This window comes from Prionailurus bengalensis, chromosome X, assembly GCF_016509475.1.
Source record: "Prionailurus bengalensis isolate Pbe53 chromosome X, Fcat_Pben_1.1_paternal_pri, whole genome shotgun sequence".
Taxonomy (NCBI): domain Eukaryota; kingdom Metazoa; phylum Chordata; class Mammalia; order Carnivora; family Felidae; genus Prionailurus; species Prionailurus bengalensis.
In genome coordinates, this window is record NC_057361.1 from 113,170,353 (window position 1) to 113,190,451 (window position 20,099).

General features: G+C 42.6%; 1 protein-coding gene across 8 annotated transcripts in view; it reads right to left on the minus strand.

Moving 5' to 3' along the window:
* Nucleotides 1-302: 302 nt before the first annotated feature.
* Nucleotides 303-20,099, minus strand: part of MAP7D3 (MAP7 domain containing 3) — a 58,029-nt gene continuing 38,232 nt past the window's right edge. For 2 of the 8 annotated variants that reach the window (XM_043570470.1, XM_043570465.1), the window contains 13 exons: nucleotides 18,300-18,392; nucleotides 16,915-17,040; nucleotides 13,512-14,116; nucleotides 12,790-12,917; nucleotides 12,313-12,518; nucleotides 10,498-10,627; nucleotides 8,675-8,807; nucleotides 7,362-7,466; nucleotides 6,312-6,365; nucleotides 4,986-5,088; nucleotides 3,709-3,907; nucleotides 2,539-2,810; nucleotides 303-1,719 (listed from right to left, as the gene is read on the minus strand). In XM_043570470.1, coding sequence (XP_043426405.1) covers nucleotides 1,712-1,719; nucleotides 2,539-2,810; nucleotides 3,709-3,907; nucleotides 4,986-5,088; nucleotides 6,312-6,365; nucleotides 7,362-7,466; nucleotides 8,675-8,807; nucleotides 10,498-10,627; nucleotides 12,313-12,518; nucleotides 12,790-12,917; nucleotides 13,512-14,116; nucleotides 16,915-17,040; nucleotides 18,300-18,392 — 2,162 coding nt within the window. In that variant the 3' untranslated portion in view covers nucleotides 303-1,711. Of the gene's footprint in view, nucleotides 1,720-2,538; nucleotides 2,811-3,708; nucleotides 3,908-4,985; nucleotides 5,089-6,311; nucleotides 6,366-7,361; nucleotides 7,467-8,674; nucleotides 8,808-10,497; nucleotides 10,628-12,312; nucleotides 12,519-12,789; nucleotides 12,918-13,511; nucleotides 14,117-16,914; nucleotides 17,041-18,299; nucleotides 18,393-20,099 lie in introns of those variants that run through there. The other 6 variants (XM_043570469.1, XM_043570468.1, XM_043570467.1 and 3 more) reach the window with 6 other exon arrangements.

The window sequence follows — 20,099 nt, forward strand, 5'->3', positions numbered from 1 at the left end:
TGTTGTGAATTTCACCACAGTAAACAGATGGCTGATAACTACTGGCCTCAAGTAGAAGAAAGAGCCACCACTGGCCAGAGTAATGAGCCCTGGAAATAGGTGCAGAATTTGAAAATTCACATCTAATGTCCCAGGAGTGGAGCTCTACCAAGTCACCAAGTGGCTGAAAGGGAACATCAGAGGATTTGCTTACCTTTTATTGAACTGCCTCTTGCCCGTGTTCAAAGCTTGGTTAACAATTGGGGTCACCTTTACACCACGCAACAATATTTTTTTGTTATTATAGTGAAAAGAAGACTTGCTTTATTTGCAAAGTTTATTTCACAGAGCACACATATGAACAGAAGAATAACGGAGTGTTCCAACATGTGACATTTGTGCAGAAAAATACCAGAAACTCATTTGTTAGGATGATTGTCTCTGCCTTCTTCATGAAAGAGCTAGTGTATAAAAATAGTTTTCAAATCTAAGGCACCAGGCTCTATCTGTAACACTGGTACAGTACACTGAATGGCAAAGAACTAAGGAATCGGAAAGAATAATTCTTTCCTTTAACTAATCCAAGACCGGTGGCTAGAAAGGAACATGGGCCTGCTTGAAACTTTGTGATTCACTACAAAACTCATCAGCAGGACAACTATTGTGCATTCAAGTTTTAGTTGCTGGTTTAAGCAGAATTTGATGGATCTCAGGAAGCTATCCCAGTGTGCGTGTGTGTGCGCACATGCATGCAAACGTGTGCAAATGTGTACGTGTGTGTGCACGCGCATGCGCGCCTATCTATCACGGCGACCAAAGAAAGAATGGCCCTGCTCTTGTACTCACTTGCAGCCAGTGGTTAGAGAAGGCCGAGCAAGTCCGGCTCCACGTGCCAAGGCTGAGCGCAGACCGAAGGCAGGACTGGAGAGCACGAGGAGAAAAAGATGGCGCGCCAAAATCCACTGGGGGGATGACACGTGCCCCACCACACAACAGCCACATAGTGCTGCAGGCACAATAAAAACAGTGCACGTTTTTGGAAATAACCCCCCCCCCCCGTGCACTTCAAAAGGTAAGACTGATGATAAGCACGAAAGGTGCTAAACTGTCCCAAGACGACACTTTCTAGGACCCCTGCATTTGGGGGGCATTTGGGAGTGCCGGGGCCTGTGCACTCCGGTGATGGCAGAGCTAAAAACATACATAACGGTAACATGGAACTTATAACTATATTTTGCAACCTCCCGTTCATTATAAACAATCTAGCAAAGCTCTTGTGAGCAATCCTGAGTTCCTCGCACCCCCCATCAAGTCGTCTATGAGATCAAATGTCAGCTTTGAATTGTTAAAGTAATGTAACTGTTAAACACAATAAGCATTATTTTAAGAGAGAAAATTACTCCTTGGTTTAGAAACTCAAGAGTTACCACTTGATAAAAAGGCACCCTTGGTGTATACACTCACACATACCGGCTGGAAAACAAGAACAAGACAGCGGAGGTTTCTACAGACAAACAAAAACAGGTCTTTACTCAAAACCCTTGCTGTGGGCAAGAATCAAGGTGGTATGCGCATCTTTGGAGACACATGTTAAGGTGACTGATGTTTTTCTCCTTCTTGGATGGTCATTTTCTTGGCCAGGTTCAAGTCAGAGGCAGAGAAATGTGGGGAGATGGGCCTAGCAATTGAAATCCAGAGCGGAGGATGAATCTTCCTCTGGGCTGCACGAGGTTTACATGTCTGACCAGAGGGAAAAAGAAAAGAAAGATTAGTAGAGAAGATGCTGGTTGCACAGCCACTGGGCCTCAGCCTCCCTTCGGGGTGGGCCCCGGGACCCTTGGCAACCCCCTCCCCAATCCAAGTTGCTGACACACTGGTGCCCTTGTACTAAATACTCCCCATGACTCCAACTCCCAAATAGGCCCAAGCTGCCTCTCAATTTCAAAGACAGCTTCTTGAGGAAAGAAAAGCAAAGGCCTTTTGGTTTTGGAAATTCAGGGTGAGAGAGAGACTAATTCCAAAGGCCTCACTAACCTCTGCCCTAAATGGTTACCTGTATGCTGTAAAGCAGCTTGTGGACTGGGGGCTGAAAAGAACCTATTTTATATGTCTGATAGGAAATTCGGGGCATAAAAACTAAAATCAAGTTATCTACCCTCTCAAAACCAACGTTTTAAGTTTTTAAGTGTATTTATTTATTTTGAGAGAGAGAAAAAGTGCAAGTGGGGTAGGGGCAGAGAGAAAGAGAGTGGGAGAGAGGATCCCAAGCAGGCTCTACACTATCAGTGCAGAACCTGACACGGGGCTCGAACCCACAAACCGTGAGATCATGACCTAAGCCGAAGTCCGATGCTTAACCGACTGAGGCACCCAGGCGCCCCATCTCTCAAAACCAACTTAATGGAAGCTCTTTGAGATCAACCTAGTGTTTGGATCCACCACGGTCTCCCGTCTCACCTCCGAAGTTACAAGGTGCCAAGAAAGCCCTGGAAAAGCCAAAGCAGGAGGGTTCACGGCCAACTGCCTTTCAAACAGTGTGAAGACAGGATGAGGCCTTACCCAATAGAGGAGGTACACATTTGTTTTTCTCGTCATCTAAAGGCATCTGGGGACTTTGATGGAATGTGATGGAACCTTTCAGGTGGTATTTTCGGCTATCAGGAGGGATACTGGACATGAGTGACTCTGCGTCATCTCTGATGTCAACAATCTTGTCACAGATCCACTCCTGTGCCTCTGGATGTACACTTTTGTTAGGTCCCACGGTGTTGCTGGTTTCACTTGCCTTTCTGGTTTTTGTTGCTCGGCTGCTCATTCTTTTGCTGGACGGTCTGGAAAGAGAGGTTTGGGTTAGAATCCTGACTGTCCCAGAACCAAGGCTGTGTCCTGAAAGCAGCTTTATCCTTTAATTAACTTCTAAGAAATGCCTTGGAAGTAACTTAACCTGCAGAATCCTAGAATAGGAAGGCTGGAAGGGACCCTGGAGATCACAGACCACACTGGTTTCCAAATTGTGTCCTGCAAAGTCCTAGGGTTCAGCAAACACTAAGCAGGGCTAAGAGCAGCTGCGTGTGCAGGGATGCAGAAGCCCCATCCCTACTTCACTCTGACCTGAGACACAACCATGCAGCGCAGTGAGGACGAACGTGGCTCTCCTAGCTCCAGCGCTCGTGCTGGCCCAACACTGCGCCTCTCGGCCCATCGTGTTCCCACGGGCCCTGAAGGTTAAGTGTCTCTTTAGGGAATCCCCAGGGAGCCTTCCCTTCCAAGAATCTGTTCCCACTCTTCCAACCAAACTTCTGACCCTCAGTTTCCCCATATGTAAAATGACATCAATACTGAACTCAGAGTCACAATGAGAATTAAAATAAGCAGCAAAAGATGCCTGGTATGCAGCAGTCACTCAGTGCCCCCCCCTTCCCTGATTTTATGAGAAAATGCTAACCAGTGTGCACAAAAGCACAGCTTAGAGTCAGATGTATCTAGTTTGAATGTGGGCTCTGCCCTTTAACGGTGGGATGTTGGGCAACTAAGACCTGTAATCTCTCCGTGCCTCAGTTTCCTCGTCTGTAAAAGTGAAGATGATAACCCTTGCCTAGAAAGGCTGCTGTGGGGATTACTTTGTTTCTGGAAGTGCTTGACACCGTGCTTGGTACAAACTAAGACCTCAGTCACTAATCTCATGTAGGACTCCCACCGAGTGTATTCTGATAGGCTCACTGGACTCACCTGGTACCCTTCGCCTGAGTCAAAGGGTTTTTCGCACTTTTTTGTCTGAAGGTTTTCATGTCGCCATTAAAAAATGTTTTTGTCTCTCTATGGACTTGGCCAGAAGTGGCGTCTAAAAACACCAGCTTGGGAGTGTTCTTCTTCATGTTTTTAAAATGTGTTTTGAATTTTGTGGATGAATCCATGCCATTTATAAAGGCTTGGAAAAAGAAAGGAAGAAAATTAAAACTGGAGTTTCAACAATGCAGACAACAAGAGGCAAAGGCCATGATCCTGCCGGGCCGGAGTACGGCCGGCCACATAAAGGCAGGAGGAAGAGCCATGCAGCAGTATTCTGGGGTGTAAGCCGCCACCCGGCACACAGGCCCACTCTGGCCTCAAACAACAAAGGGGCCACCTCTAAGGAACTTGCTCTCTTTCCTCTGCCGGGCAAGACAGGCCAGAGGGCAGAGGGCAGCAGGCAGCATGCTTCTTACCCCTCCTCCTGACTGCCCACCTCGCCAACCCCGCCTGTTCTTTTAGTCTTGATGCCAAGGCTCCCTCTACCTTCAGCTTTCCTCAGCGCCCTGAGCTGACCCTACACCTGGCCCTGCTCCTACTGCTCACGGTATTCGGGCTGGCCAGCTTGTGGCAGGGTCACCGTCTGCTCCTACGTCTATCTCCCCACAGGCTCTCCTGGGGCCACACCTCCTCCTGTCTGTATCCCTGGTACCCAGAACGCCTGACTTGCCTGTTCACATCCACTTGTGGGGTAAAACGTGGACAACAGTGTTCTCTCAAGTTCCTAGTACTGCTGCCATAAAGTGGTTCCTACTCAGAAGGGAATCAGCCATACATTTCAGAGAACACTCAGATCACGACAGGAATCCTATTTTTCTCAGTGAGGTGCAAAGTGGCATTCCACCTGTCATCAGTCATGGATGCCATGTGAGGCCCTGAGCTGTGACATGCTCGTAACCCTCACATTCAGTTATGAGCTACCACCTACACTGTAATGGCACAACCTGCAAAACAAGAACAGTCGCTGCTGTAGCAGCCTTTATTGAGAGTTTCCTACGTGTCAGGTGCTCTTAGCACTACATGGATTATCCCATTGCAGTCTCGTGCTACACTAGGAAGAGAACATTCACTTCCCCTTTTTCAGGTAGGAAGACTGAGTACAGAGAGGTTCAGTAAGTTGCCCAAAGCCACACAGCTCAGAAGCAGAGGAGCCCCTGGATGAACCCAGGCAGTTAACTCTTAAATGGTGATGAACAGAACTCAAAAGGCAAGCAAACCTGATGGATGTAGGTCATCGAAGGAGTCATCGTCGCTTTCTGACTCGTCCTCATCATCTGCTTCGTCCTCCTCATATGTGTTGTCACCGAATGTTTCTGCAGCCTACGATGAGAAAAGAAGTCATGGTTACATCTAATCCTCCATTATCCTGACTTGGTTATTTCAAAGAAAACAGATTTCATGCCGGACTGCTGCCTAATTTTAATTAAGAGATAAAAAATCTAAACTCTTTGGCCCCAAAGAGTGGCCCTAGTTGTGGCCCTAGTTGTGTCTTTCAGTTAGGGAAAGACACTCAAGAGTGGGAGCCAAGGAACAATGCTTTGGGCTGGCATGTGGCCTCTCTGTGTGCTCCGAGCCCTAACTAAGCCAAGGAAGGGACGATTGATAAATAGCTAAAAAAAGTTCTTGGCTGCTGCTTGAGCCAGTGGGCTAAATGATCTTTCAGATGGTGACTCCCTGCACTTTCCAGAAATGACATTTCTATTCTGAATTTTCAGGATATGGATGACCATGCTGGGGAACTGTAAACAACCAAAATATCAATCTTGTTGCACAAAGGGTAAAGGGCACAGACTCTGGAGGAAAGGGGTCTTAGATGCATCAAAAGACAGGATGCTGGGGTATAGAGATAGACCCCCAAAAAGCATACCATAAATGAAAAAAATTACCATAAATGAAAAAAAAAAACCACTGAATCTGAGCTCACTAAAATGAACTTCTTCAGCAAAAGGCATTCTGAGAGTACGAGGCGAACTACAGCAATACCTACACATTGACAGGGCTCATAACTCGAGCAGGTAAAAACTCCTACACATCAGTAAGAAAGAGGCCAGCCGCCAAACAGAAACATGGGCAAGGGACTTGATAAGGCGCTTCACCAAAGCAGATCTTCAAATGGCCAAAAAGCAGATGAAAAGGCACTCGACTCCATTAATCATCAAAACATATTAATAGATTCAATAGTGTGCAAATTAAGAACTTCTATCCAATAGAAGGCAGCATTAAGACACACCACAAATAAACTGGGAGAAGATATATGGAGTCCATATAAGCAAGAAAGTAGTGGCATCCACATTTTAAGAACTACAAGTGAGAAAAAGACAAATCAACCCAACAGTTTTGGGCAGAGACCTGAATAAGCATCTCACACAAGAAAAAACATGACAGCTAAAGATAGGAGAACATGCTCAACCTCTTTAATATTTAATCAGAGACATGCGAGTGTGATACTTTAATTACCACCAGACTGGCAAGAATGAAAAAGTCGGCAAGAAGGTGAAGCAACAGGAATTCTTAGGCACCGCTGGCAGGAACGCATAGACTACCTGTGAGGTATTTGAATATGTCTTTCTTGTCCGCTTCATAATTTCCTCAATTCTCTAAAGGAAAATAAAAATTCAAACACGAAAACAGATTAAAAACAAAACAGTGGTCCTGAAGAAGTTGATTACTTCTGTTTCCCATAAGTGGACAGTGTCAGTTGACTGCTCCCAAGCCACAGACTTAGCAGACAAGAGACCCTGCGGCGGCCACCAGAATCCTTCCAATCCCAGTTTCAGTCGGTCCAGAAAATGTCTTGAGTGGGTACTAGCTATCCTAACACACAGATCCAATGACTTCTCACTCCGAAGTTCACAGACTTAGACACCCATTACTTAAACTAAGCATGTATTGCTGCAAACCAGTGAGGACTTTTTAATGTACTTTAGTCTGAATAGACCACGAGTGAAGCAGATATTAATGAAAAGACTGCACCCCCACTGATGCGACACTATCAGAACTTTCTTGCTGGAAAGGGCGCACACCCAGGAGGGAAATTTCTCCCTGGTGCACACTTCCTTCCCTGAAGGTGAGGAGAACTGTAGCTCTCTGGCCTCCTCAGGGCGACCTCCGTCTCTCAACAGAGGCCTTGCAGCCTGGGCCGGGGCCTTCTCTGCTCCCAGACGAGCCAATTAAGTTGCACAAAGGGAGGCCCTACCTTACAAACAGCCTGTGTGTTGGCCTTTCAGAGAAGCCTGCACCCTTCTGTTTCCTTTGCTCAAGCTGCTGCAATTTCCAGCCTAGTTTAGAAGACACTAACTTCCATCCACCCCTCCCAATGACTGGAGTGATTCTATTCAAACGAACTCCGTTTCCAGAGGTCAGTGAATATGGAGGTGTCACTGTAATGGTCACCAGTGGTCCATGATGGAGAGGTATGGTAAGAGAAGACCCTTCTATGCAGGAAGGGTGAGATCCTTGGATTAGAGAGTTCTAGTGGGAAAACCACCAGAGGCTAGCGTACCACTTATTTGTGATTTTTGAAGAACACGTTTTGATATCATGTGCCCAACATTTTTCCAAAAAGAACCAAACTCCCAGAACAGAAAGAGTACCTTTTTTCTTTCTAATCTCTCCTGCAAATTCTGTAACATAATTCTCTCGTGCTCCTTCTTGCGTTTGTCAGCCTCCTCATCAGCTTTTATTTTGGTGTCCCCCTTCTAGAAAATTTGTATAAAAATACCATTTTGATCTCAATATATAAGTGATAACCAAGAACATCAGTTGAAAAAGTTAAATAGTAAAATGTTATCTGGCATAAAAGAATGTAACCTTTTGACTGACAGTACCTATATGCACAACATTCATGAATTACCAATTTTCAAAGCATTAGCTAAAATGCACAAAACTAGGCTATTATCTTGAGGATTTAGAAGCCATGTCAGTCCCCTCCAGGACCCAGGGTTATCATTAGTGGTTACCAGGCCACTATAGTTTGAAAGTATGTGATTATGTAGCTATCCATGAACACAGCAACAGGAGCTGAAAAGTCTTACACCTTTCAAAAGCACCGAAAGGATCCTTAAAGGTAGTTCTTGAGGAATGCGAACGCACACAATCATTTATGTAACATATACCTGATTTTACTAAGGGATAGGCTAAAAATGGAATATAAAGTGGACTATGTTAATAATTCAAACTGAGTACAGTCTGAGCTCAGTTTGTGGATTTATTTACCTAGTGATTTGAATTTGCATGGGTGAGACATTGGAGAATTGGAGGACTTTATTCTTTTCTAAATTTTGTTAAAGTTTATTTTGAGAGAGAGCATGCACTTGAGTGGGGGAGGGGCAGAGAGCCAGGGAGTGAGAAAATCCCAAGCAGGCTCCTCACTGTCAGTGTAGAGACCGACACGAGGCTCAAACCCATGAACCGTGAGATCAGGACCTGAGCTGAAATCAAGAGTTGGACATTTAACCCACTGAGCCACACAGGCGCCCCATGGAGGGCTTTGAACTTTTAGAGGTATTCGTACTTTTTATCATCTGTGCTGGAAGTGTGTCTGGAGTGCGGCTGTGAGTGTTGCCACAGAATGCAGGGTCAGAAAAACTCACTTAGGACATTTAATCTGTGAGCAATTTGATTTTCTGAAGCCAAGCTGCAATGTTGTTTATGTAGACAAAATAAAACACTACTAATCTATAATTTGCTGCTTTCTGCTTCAGTTGCACTTGGAGAATCTTCTAGGATTGTGCCAAGGGTGGCTGAGAATGACCTGCAGCAGCACCAAGCAATGGCTAGACTGTGCTGGAAAAATGCAGCCAGAGAAGCCTGCATCTGGTCCTCCCTTTTCTTGGACAAAGGCTGCCTCGGGCTTCCACTGAATTTTAGAACCTGGTCACCCGCCAATAGAGTGGATACAGCAAACCTGTAGCAGCACTTTCTGGTCTTCCGGATCTGTACATCCTTTCTTCATTTCATCGCGTCTTTGTCCATCTTCGAGTTTTGAGAACTCTTCTCCTTGGGTGTCAACTCCTTTCTCTGCCATTTCCTTCACCTTCCTAATGACACAATATTTAAACAATTCTTAGTATTTGTCTCGGTCTCTACCACACAGAGGTTGCAGCAGTACATGCTTTTCAGTCACCTCTGTACCCAACGCGGGGCTTGAAATGACCCTGAAATTAAGAGTCACATGCTCCACCGAGTCAGCCAGGTGACCCTGGACGTGCACTTTTATAGTGGAACTGCTTGTGTATAGGAACACAACTTACATTTTTACACCAGATTCGCTACATTTTCTGTGTTGTTACTGTACAAAATTTGCCCAATTTCACCCTTTTTAAATGTGGGAAACCAGCTCTTGGGAGTAGAAAGATTTCTATCAAATAATGGGCCATTCTGCATTCTAAAATGAGAGAAAGAAAAACATTCCTTAACTATTTTAGACACATGGGACCCTCCAAAAGGCCTTATTTACACATATGTAATTTAAAGGAGGGTCTGGTGGTGCCCAGGGGAAAGCCCCATCCACAATGACGGGTACGCAGGGGTTTTAAAACGTTAAATTAGCTGTTTACATGAAGTGATGAATGATGGCCTTCCAGTTAACAGTTTTTGCTATTCACAACATCCCCTTCTCCTTTCTTCCAAACTCATTTAAAGTACACTGAAAGCATGTGACTGCATTTCAAATACTTACCACTTAAAAAACAACTCAGGACTGTAGTTATTCTTCGCAGGCAGTAGGTAGGTTTATATCCCAGAGCCCTAAATCAAGTGAGCTTCAAGAGTGAGGGTTGGGGTGACTGGGTGGCTCAGTTGGTTGAGCATCTGACTCTTGCTTTTGGCTCAGGTCATGATCCCAGGGTCACAGGATCGAGCCCCACATCAGGCTCCACGCTGAGTATGGAGCCTGCTTAAGATTCTCTCCCTCTCTCCCTCTCTCCCTCTCTCTCTCCCTCCCTCCCTCTGCCCATCCCCCTCTTGCGCTCTAAGACTGAGGGTAAAGAAACCTTGAGATGGAATCAGAATGAACACAACTGTACATGAGGTTTGCTGCTCACAGGAAAGCCTTCCAGCAATGACTGAGGAGATTCAGGCGTCACAAAGGTCACTGGAAAGCACCTCTAGCAAAACATGAGGAAGTATACTTTCCAGGCTTACAAATTCTAAAGTTACAAAAGAGTTTTGAAACAAAGGGGTGGACTCCAATGAATGCCAACCGAAACAGTCTGGCATGATCACCCAGGTGTTCTTGCCGAGATATGGGACCCCGACACAAGTTCTGGTCTCAAGCATCTTTACAGTACAACTTAATGACACATGATGCACAGATACTAAGGACAACTATACCATCTACCTACACACCAGCATCCTCTCTGCTAGACAGGCTTCCCGCATTTGTTCTGAAGGCAAGGAGTCACTTCTGATTCACAGTAAAGAAAAAGTCAGGGGCGCCTGGGTGGCACAGTCGGTTAAGCGTCCGACTTCAGCCAGGTCACGATCTCGCGGTCCGTGGGTTCGAGCCCCGCGTCAGGCTCTGGGCTGATGGCTCAGAGCCTGGAGCCTGTTTCCGATTCTGTGTCTCCCTCTCTCTCTGCCCCTCCCCCGTTCATGCTCTGTCTCTCTCTGTCCCAAAAATAAATAAAAGTTGAAAAAAAAAATTTAAAAAAAAAAAAAAAAAGAAAAAGTCAGTTACTCGTTGATTTTTCATATCATTTATAATACATTTAACCTGAGGGTACCTACCTTTCCTCTGTTTCCTTTTGTAGTCTTTCTTCTTTTTCTCTTTGTTCACGAGCAAGGCGCCGTTTCTCTGCCAAAATTTTTGTTGCCTCCTCAGCATTCATAGTCCCTGGTGTGCTTTTACTACTAGGCTCTAGTTGAAATCAACACAACATGCAAAACAGTTAGCTTAGGGAACTTCATACCTCTAAGCCCAATAAAGAGGTGCGAGACAACCAACAATATTAAAAACTCAATATATACATGGTCCAGATTTTATCAATAACATGCAATCTGTAAGTAAGTGACCAAAAGAACAGATTTTGTTCAAAACCTCAATCCCGTTCCCAATAACAGAAGTAGCAGTCTGTTTCTTTTTAACATCCCCTTGCTCCAAAATAATGTACTCCCACTTTGGTTTAGCTGTTTTGAGAGTGACCTAACTAAAATGACCCTATGGGAAAAAAGATTAAGACGCACTGAACACAGAGGAAGACAAACTTATGCCCAGTCTATATGAAGTATACAAATACTTGACTAGACAAGAACATACCCAGCATGCATTTTGAAATTTGTGCATAATTGTCACTAAATAACTACTGTTTAAATGAATGTTGGTAATAGTGAATTATTATATTTGATTGGTCATAAAGTGGCTAACTACATAACCAAAGAAACCAAGACTATCAGTAAAATAAGGTGACCACATGGGGGCATGCTGTAATGTTTCAGTCCATGTGATGACTATTTTTTTTAATTTTTTTTAAGAGAGAGACAGAGCATGAGCGGGGGAGGAGCAGAGACAGGGGGAGACACAGAATCAGAAGCAGGCTCCGAGCTGTCAGCACAGAGCCCGACGCGGGGCTCGAACCCACAAACTGTGAGATCATGACCTGAGCTGAATCTGGATGCTCAACCAACTGAGCCACCCAGGTGCCCCATGTGATGACTATTTTAAATAAATCACATATTGGGGTGTGCCTGGATGGATCAGTCAGTTAAGCATCTGACTCTTGACTTCAGCTCAGGTCAAGATCTCGTGGTTCATGAGTTCAAGCCCCACATCGGGGCTTCTCTCGAATCCCCACATGGGGATTCTCTCTCTCTCTCCTTCTCTTTCTGCCCCTCCCAAGTGCTCTCACTCTCTCAAAATAAATCACTTTAAAAATAAATAAGTAAATAACATATGAAAATGAGGATCTTAATACATCAGGAATGAATAATTTGCAATAAAATTATCATTCCTGTCATAAAGAAATCACTGTGGAATTCCTTCAAAAAGCAAAATTTACTAGTGTACTTAAAATTAAATAATGGCAAAAAAACAAAGTAAAATAAAATAAAATAATGTCTATGGACATTAAGAACATGTCACATGCAAAATGCCAATATGGGACTTTTAGGAACCCACATACTGCTCAGACACGTTATGGTGTATGTGTGGAAACGGACCTTCAGCTCCTGATGGAAATCCGCTCAGCCACATACGGCCAGATGTGCTCTCCCCAAAGATGGACAATACCTTAGGGCCATTCACAGAACCATCCACTATCAAAGCTGGAAGGGACCCCTAGGGATCACCTACAGCAATGCACTCATCTAATCAGTACTTTTAACATTAGTTCCAAAAATGGATTTTCCGCAACAAGGGGGTGGGAGGGAAGAAGCTCTGGCAAGGAAAAGTAAGCAGTGTGCCAATGACTGGCTAAATTCTCTTCATCAAAAGAAAGCTTACACCCTAAAGTTCTCAGAATTGGGGAATAAAACAAAGGTGACCATTTCTAACTACCTTAAGACTTCCCGTGTTGCCAAAATAAACTTCTCAGTGAAGGAACTTACCTTCACAGACCGTCTGCTTTTCGCTCACAGCTTCAGAGCTGCTAGTGGTTTTAGGAACTGCTTCTCTTCTCTTTCCAAGAGTACCTAACACATTTTGCGCAAGTAGGTTACGCTGAACAGGAATTACTTTGTAACAAAGGGAAGGTTGTGACTGTTTTGACCTGACAGGTGATGGGGACGGGGGGCGATTCTTCTGCATTTGCCTGCTGAGAAAAAGTAACCATTAGTGGGGGAAGTTGGATACGGTTTTGTGGTAGATATGTGTACAAATAAAGTAAACACATTAGTTTATAATGTGCCATTTCATAAAATATAATGTCTTGGTACTAGGAGATATTTTCTAACAGAAGTCAGTCCATTTTTGAAGATTTTTTCCTATTTACAATGCATACTACCATTATTTCCTTTATGAAACACTGATGTGACATTTATCCTGGTAAAACACCTATCAGGAACAGTTGCAATTAAGCTACTTACTTAACACTGATGGGAGAGGGTGGGCGCCACCCACTTGCAGGAGAAGATGGCCATTTATAACATGGTATGTGTGACGATGGGCGCTTCTTTGTACCAGGGTTGGAGGCCTGTTTGTCCATTTCTGGTTTCTGAACAGAGCCAATACAGTCAGATTAAGAGATCAGCATTTACCTTTCTGCAGCTGGCTTGCCTTTTTAAGACCAACATACCCTGAACATATAATACAATTTTAGCTCCTTAAAAGGAGCTTTTCAAGCATGAGAATTAGACACAGATATGTTCTTCTAGACTAGCAATTCAGATTACGAATTTCAAGAAGTTCACAGAAATAATTAAAAACAAATCTTTCCCTTCAAAACCTGATTCTATTTCTAAATCCTAATTAAAGGTTTGTAATATTTCTTCTTCAACTTTTCTTCGGTTTAGAAATAGTTCCTGTAACAGTTATACTTCCTCCTTTCTACTAAAAACTAATATTCCAGCTTTGAGGGGAAACTGGTACAACGAGTATCATCATTTTAAATCATTAAAGTGGCTTATCCTATATAACTGATTTTATTGCAGAATACTATCTAAGAACTTGCTTATGTTGTGAAACTTGACCTATCATGACCTACACAACTAAATACACAGATTTTAACAGAAAATTGGGCAATAAAAGGCACTTAATAAACCTGTGGAAAATCTCTCACTTTCACCTTGGAAGATGTTTCCACGCTCACCTCCAGGAAGGCCTCGGGGGATGCTTCCACACTCTCTTCGGGGAGCGTTTCCACACTAGCCTTGGGGGACGCTGCCATACCAGCCTTGGTAGATGCCTCCACACTTGCTTCAGATGACACTTGCATGCTCCCATCAGGGGACACATCCGTGCTCATCTCAAGAGACGAGTCCATGCTCACCTCGGGGGATGGGTCCACGCTCACCTCGAGGGATATGTCCACGCTCACTTCCGGGGATGTTTCCACGCTATCAGGGAGTGCTTCCGCACCTGCTTGAACTGATGCTTCCACACTCCCTTCAGGGGACCCTTCCATGCTTGCCTGGGGGGTTGCTTCATTCACCTCGGGGGCCGCCTCCATGTTCGCCTCGGGGTCCTCTTCCACACTCACCTTGGGGATCGCTCCCACATTCACATTGGAGGCCACTTCCATGCTCGTGCTCGCCTTGGGGGGCGCTTCCACCTTCGCCTTGGGGAGTGCTCCCACTTTCTCCTGGGGAGGCACAGCCATTGCTGACTTGCGAAGCACTATGGTATTCTTCAATTCATCACTGCTATGGCCACGCAGGGGCGTGGTCACATACTGTAGTACAGGATAGCGGTTGCCTATGGGTGAATGAGGACAGAATGAAATTCTCTACACTTAGCAACCTGACAACAAGGCAGAAACACACCTCGTTAACAGTAGAAGAACAGGAAGAGAGAAGAGAGACCGTGTTTATTAGGAAACTGCAGGGATTATGCCCAACACAGAAGCATTTAGTGAAATGGATCACAGACACAGGACAAAAGTATCACAAAGTTGGTACTTCAGAAGTGCCACCATCAAGAGGCGTCGTGAAAGCAACAGTCTACTATAGATGAAGAAGACGCGTCTCCCAAGTTGATGTTTGCAATAAGCTATTTATCTTTTTTTTTTTTTTTAAGTTTGAGAGCGAGAGCAAGAGTGAGAGCATGCGCGTGAGCAAGGGAGGGCCAGAGAGAGAGAAACCCAAGCAGGCTCCATGCTGTTAGCGTGGAGTCAGACGCGATGCTGGAACCCACGAACCGTGAGATCACGACCTGAACCGAAATCAAGAGTAGGATGCTTAACTGACTGAGCCACCCAGGCTCCCTGCCATTTCTCATTTAATCATACTACGGTTGAGTGATTTTCATAAAACATTATAAGATGTTCAACACTTTTTAAAAGTAATCTAAAACAACTTAACCAGGGCCAGGGATCTTACGATTACAAGTGATTATGCAAGAAATTCTATATATGGCTATTTTGGAATATAATATAAAAAGAGCATTTTCTCACCCATAATAAAAACTATAATAACACATTAATCAGAACGGGCTGGATTTTCAAGGTCTCTTCCAGATTTCACAATCTAAATATTTTCTGCCTAATAAATGGATAAAAATGGTAATACTCGGTACCAGCAAAGAAGGTGGAAAGTGGTAATAGCAACGTTGGGAAAGAGGCAGCCCCACACTGCTGGTGAGGTCGTGGATTTGCACATGTTCCTGGTAGGGGGGATTGGGGCAATAATGTATCAAAAGCCATTACAAAGTTCATAGTCTTTGTTGCCACAATTTCACTTCTAGGTCTATCCTTAAGAAAAAAAATCAGATATGAAAATGTATGCAATAAGGGTTACTTATTATAGCATTATTGATAATATTGAAACAATGAGAACTATAATCCGAATATTCAACAGGAAATTTAGATAATACTGACAGTCATTCAGAGTATTAATATACAATTTCTGGACACAGAAAAGGATATATATCCAGATTAAACAAAAGCAGATTATAACCCTATCTTGTGAAGAAAATATATAAACAAATATTCCGTCATGAGTGGGCTATTGGGATAATAGTAAATTATATTTAAAATTTTCTCTACACTAAATATGCATTGCTTGATTAATAAAGTAAATATTGTTTTTAAACTTTTTAGTTTTATTTATTTATTTTCAGACAGAGAGAGAGAGAGAGAGAGCATGAGCAGGGAAGGGGCAGAGAGAGGGAAAGAGAGAGAATCCCAAGCGGGGCTCAAAATTACAAACCGTGAGATGATGACCTGAGCTGAAATCAAGAGTCAGATGCTTCAACCAACTGAGCTGCCCAGGCGCCCGCACCCCGAAAAGTAACTGTTTTTTAAAAAGTATTTGGTGATAGCTTTCTTAAGACTTGGTAAATCTGTCACTTCCTCTGTAAACTTTTACATGATCTCATCAAATAACCAAAATAGAACAAATTACCAAAGACTGACGACTCATGAATAAAAAATGTGACTAAGTTAAATGTTTTTAGGCCCTCATTTTGGTGGAAAAAGTATTATATTTACATATTGTATATACCTAAACAGTCACATGATTTAACATTGACAGTTTGCACTAAGAAAATATATTAAATGTAATAACTAGATTTCTATTAGCTATAGAAATTTAAGATAAGATACTGCATTTTCAATGGAAGTAAAATATTAAACAAAAATAAAAGCAATAAAAGAAATATCTTACAGTAGACTGGAGGGAGAGTGGCAGAAAATAATCTGACATCCTATAATGAGGCATAAACAAATTCAGAAATTGGAACCAAAAGAACTAAAGCTGCACTACCAGAAAGTCTGTGACAGCATTCTGATTTATTTTACTAATCATATGAATAACAACAGAAGACAAAAACAAAGGTGCTGGGGTAAATTCTGGGGAAAAAAAGTGGAGGAAAAAAGAAAGAAAAGAATGATGGGAACAGTGCATTTTACCCTCCACAGGCATGTCTGACACTTTACGTGACCTGCAAGTGAGAAAATCCACCTAAGCCTGAAGACTGTTCTTACTTTACTAACAATCTTTATGTCCTTAATTAAAAGCTAAAGAGCAGATCAGTGTTACTCTTCCATATTTTAGGAAAAAAAGTTGGGTGAGGTAGAAAACTTTCTCCCTCTATATTGTAAGTTTCCAGATACTTTTAACACCCAGTACTTCTTACAGTGCTGTGACACATTTAAGCACAGGTTGAGAAACCCATAGAGCTTTTAAAAACTTAGGGGTGCCTGGCTGGCTCAGTTGGAAGAGCATGCCACCCTCGACCTCGGGGTTCTAAGTTCGAGCCCCCTATGTTGGGTGTAAAGATTACTTTAAAAAATCTTTTAAAAAATCATGTAAAAGTGTAACAACCACCATAATTACCTATCTCATCCTATAAATTACCCATTACCCAGATAACTAATCTACCAGGCTAGAAGGCATAAAATAAACATGCAATATAAAACTGTTGGGTAAAATCAGTCATTTGGAAACCACTGATTCAAATTATTTTTATGCCTTACTGCAACCAATTAAATGATACAACCTGCTTTTTAAGTGCAAATACTAACACTTTCAGGCTTTCTGCCCTATGCCTATTACCTGGGGTTTCTTTTCCAGGGACCAACAATGAAGCAGCACTTTTGCTCCTGGCTATTGAAGCTTTTGTTGGGACCAGCAGGCGGCTGATTAAATTATTCTCCCGAAGACTGGTATGCTGGTGACGAGCTGAATGAGGAGAACAGACATAGTTGAGGTCTCACAAATAAATGCAAAGCAACAAAGAGCAATGCGAACTGCTGCAAATGAGAACTTGCCCAGCCTGGAAGTAGAGGCAACGAGAGCAATACATCCAGAACGGGAATGAACACTGCCACCAGAGACTGCCTTGCTGGGGAAGAGAGCACTGAGTAAGGAACCAAAGGCCCCCAGGATACATAATAACCCCAGTGGAGAAATCTAGGTAGCATACTTAACAGAGTCCTAGCCAACATATGGAGTCTCTGCAGAGGAGCTCGCATATGTCTATCACGCAAAACGCCTTTGACATGGATTCCTACACATATCTGCCACTGACAACCCGACTCTGGTCAGATTCATTGCCAAAAGCTCCAAGGGACTGACTGAATTCTTCTGTTAAAAGTGCATCTTCTAAATATCTTGCTCCAATAAATTTTTATGTTCATAAATATCCCTGTGACAATGGCATTTGTTATAATGGGATTTGACCCTAATCAACAAACTGGAGAGCATTCTGTAAGTGAATGGTTTGGTAGAAACAAAAAGCAACAATTGTGTTTGACAGAGAAAAGGAGAGGAAAGGTATTAGAAAGAAACTTTAAATAAAGAAGTACTTCAGTAATAAGTATGAATTTTTTTGTATAATAATCAGCAGTTCAAACATGTACAAAGGTTAGATGTGAGTAATGCCATGAAGCAACAGAACAAAGCTTTTAAGTTCAAATTATGGCCAATACTTAGAACTTCTAAACGCAAACTCATGAAGTATTTGAAGAGCATCAAGTCCTCCGACACAAATCTATACCTACACCAACACTCTGCAATCTAGTCTCTCAGCTTCATTACAGACCTCCTGCTCAAATGATGGCAGAATTACATATTTCATTTAAAGACAGACTCTTGGCTTCAGCCAAATGTTAAGGGATATTTTGGCTTCCAGTTTTAGGAACAACTTCTCAAGCAACAAAATGTTGACATAAACAGATCTCTTTTAAGCCACTATTTAAGACTGGTACTTGGGAGCACCTGGGTGGCTCAGTCGGTTAAGTGTCTGACTTCGGCTCAGGTCATGATCTCGTGGTTGGTGAGTTCAAGCCTCACGTCGGGCTCTGTGCTGACAGCTCAGAGCCTGGAGCCTGCTTCGGATTCTGTCTCTCTGTCTCTGCCCCTTCCCTCCTCGTGCTCTGTCTCTCTCTCTCTCTCTCAGAAATAAATATTAAAAAAAAATTAAAAACAAAATAACTAACCACCTGGTTTTTCTTCTACTTTTTCTGTTTCCATAGGTGACTGCAGTTTGTTAGATCTTCTATTCAAAGACGAACTTCTCTTTTCTGTTGTTTCTGGAGATCAAGGGCAAAGGAAAATTATTTTTTGTAAATTATTTAACTGTGTTATTTTAGGAGTCAACTCCTCTTTTCAAACATTTTTTATCTTCTTTACTCTTGCTTATAAGAATTTATTTAAATTTCAAATCTTATGTAGAGATTCTACATCCCAACCTTAAAACTAATTTACTCTAAGTTATCTGAAATAAAAGTATTTAGAAAAAAAAAAACAGTAAAAATTAAGAGGAAAATGTCTAATACTACCTGACAAGATCAATATTCCCAAATTAGAAACATTCATTTTAAATTTTAGACACAATCCATGACATCTGTTACTAAAGTAATGTATACTTTAGTTATAACGATTATGGCTTTAAACTTTTTAAAAATGATCGTTAACATTTGGCATAGATGTCGCGATTTTAGCAACCTAATGAAAAACATGCTTTGTGTAGACACTTTTCCATTTCACTTGAAATGTTCTGGCTCAGAATACTGAGGAATGTCTGTTTAAAGAATAACTTCTTGGGTTTCCTGGGTCGCTCAGTCAGTTAACCATCTGACTCTTGGTTTTGGCTCAGGTCATGATCTCACGGTTTGTGGGTTCAAGCCCCGCATGGGGCTCTGTGCTGACAGCTCAGAGCCTGGAGCCTGCTTCGGATTCTGGGTCTCCCTCTCTCTCTGCCCCTCCCCTGTTGGTGCTCTGTCTCTCTCTCAGAAATAAACATTTAAAAAATTTTAAGAATAACTTCTCTTTTGGGAACCTGTAAACTAAATCGGGGACCTGTACATATTGACAACGTAGCATCATTTGAAAATCCGTGAACTGGTAATGTAACTGAACAGCACGATCCAGAGGTATAATCGATTCAATCGTGTGATTAAATCACATATCCTTTACCATCATATCGCAAGAAATGACAAGATAGTGTGAACAGTTACTGAGTCAGCAAGTGGCAGAAGAAAAACAGACAATTTGAGTCAGCCAAGCTTTAAAACAGGGCTATTTAAAACATTACAGGTTATTACAGTATGAACTTAATTTGAGTTTGAAATGTTCATCTCTCTGGATCAAACAGATTTCATTCCAATCTGAAGAGATTTTACAAAGGTAAGCCACCGCCAATACTGGGTTTATTTTCCCTGGCATCATTAATCACAACATTCATCATCTCAGAGTGTGCAATATACTGTACCTTTAAGTAAGTTATTTCACAAAAGTATCTTCTACACACACCTTCTTGTATTAAAAACTAGTAAAGAAATCATCTAAAAAGTTACTTGGAATTGCTCCTTCAGTGCGATTTAACTAATTATTACCTTGAAAGTCATCACCTGTTCCTCCTCATTACAAGTCTCATTGATACATCAAGTAAACCTATTAATGAAAGCATACTAGTGTTTGCACATATTAAAAATGGCATACGTGGGGCGCCTGGGTGGCTCAGTCGGTTGAGCGTCCGACTTCGGCTCAGGTCATGATCTCACGGTCCGTGAGTTCGAGCCCCGTGTCGGGCTCTGTGTTGACTGCTCAGAGCCTGGAGCCTGTTTCAGATTCTGTGTCTCCCTCTCTCTCTGACCCTCCCCCGTTCATGCTCTGTCTCTGTCTCAAAAATAAATAAACGTTAAAAAAAAATTTTTAAAAAATGGCATACGTGTCTGTGGAAGAAATATTTGCTAACTCCTCAGAGCAATTAGATAGTAAAACAGAGTCAATGCTTG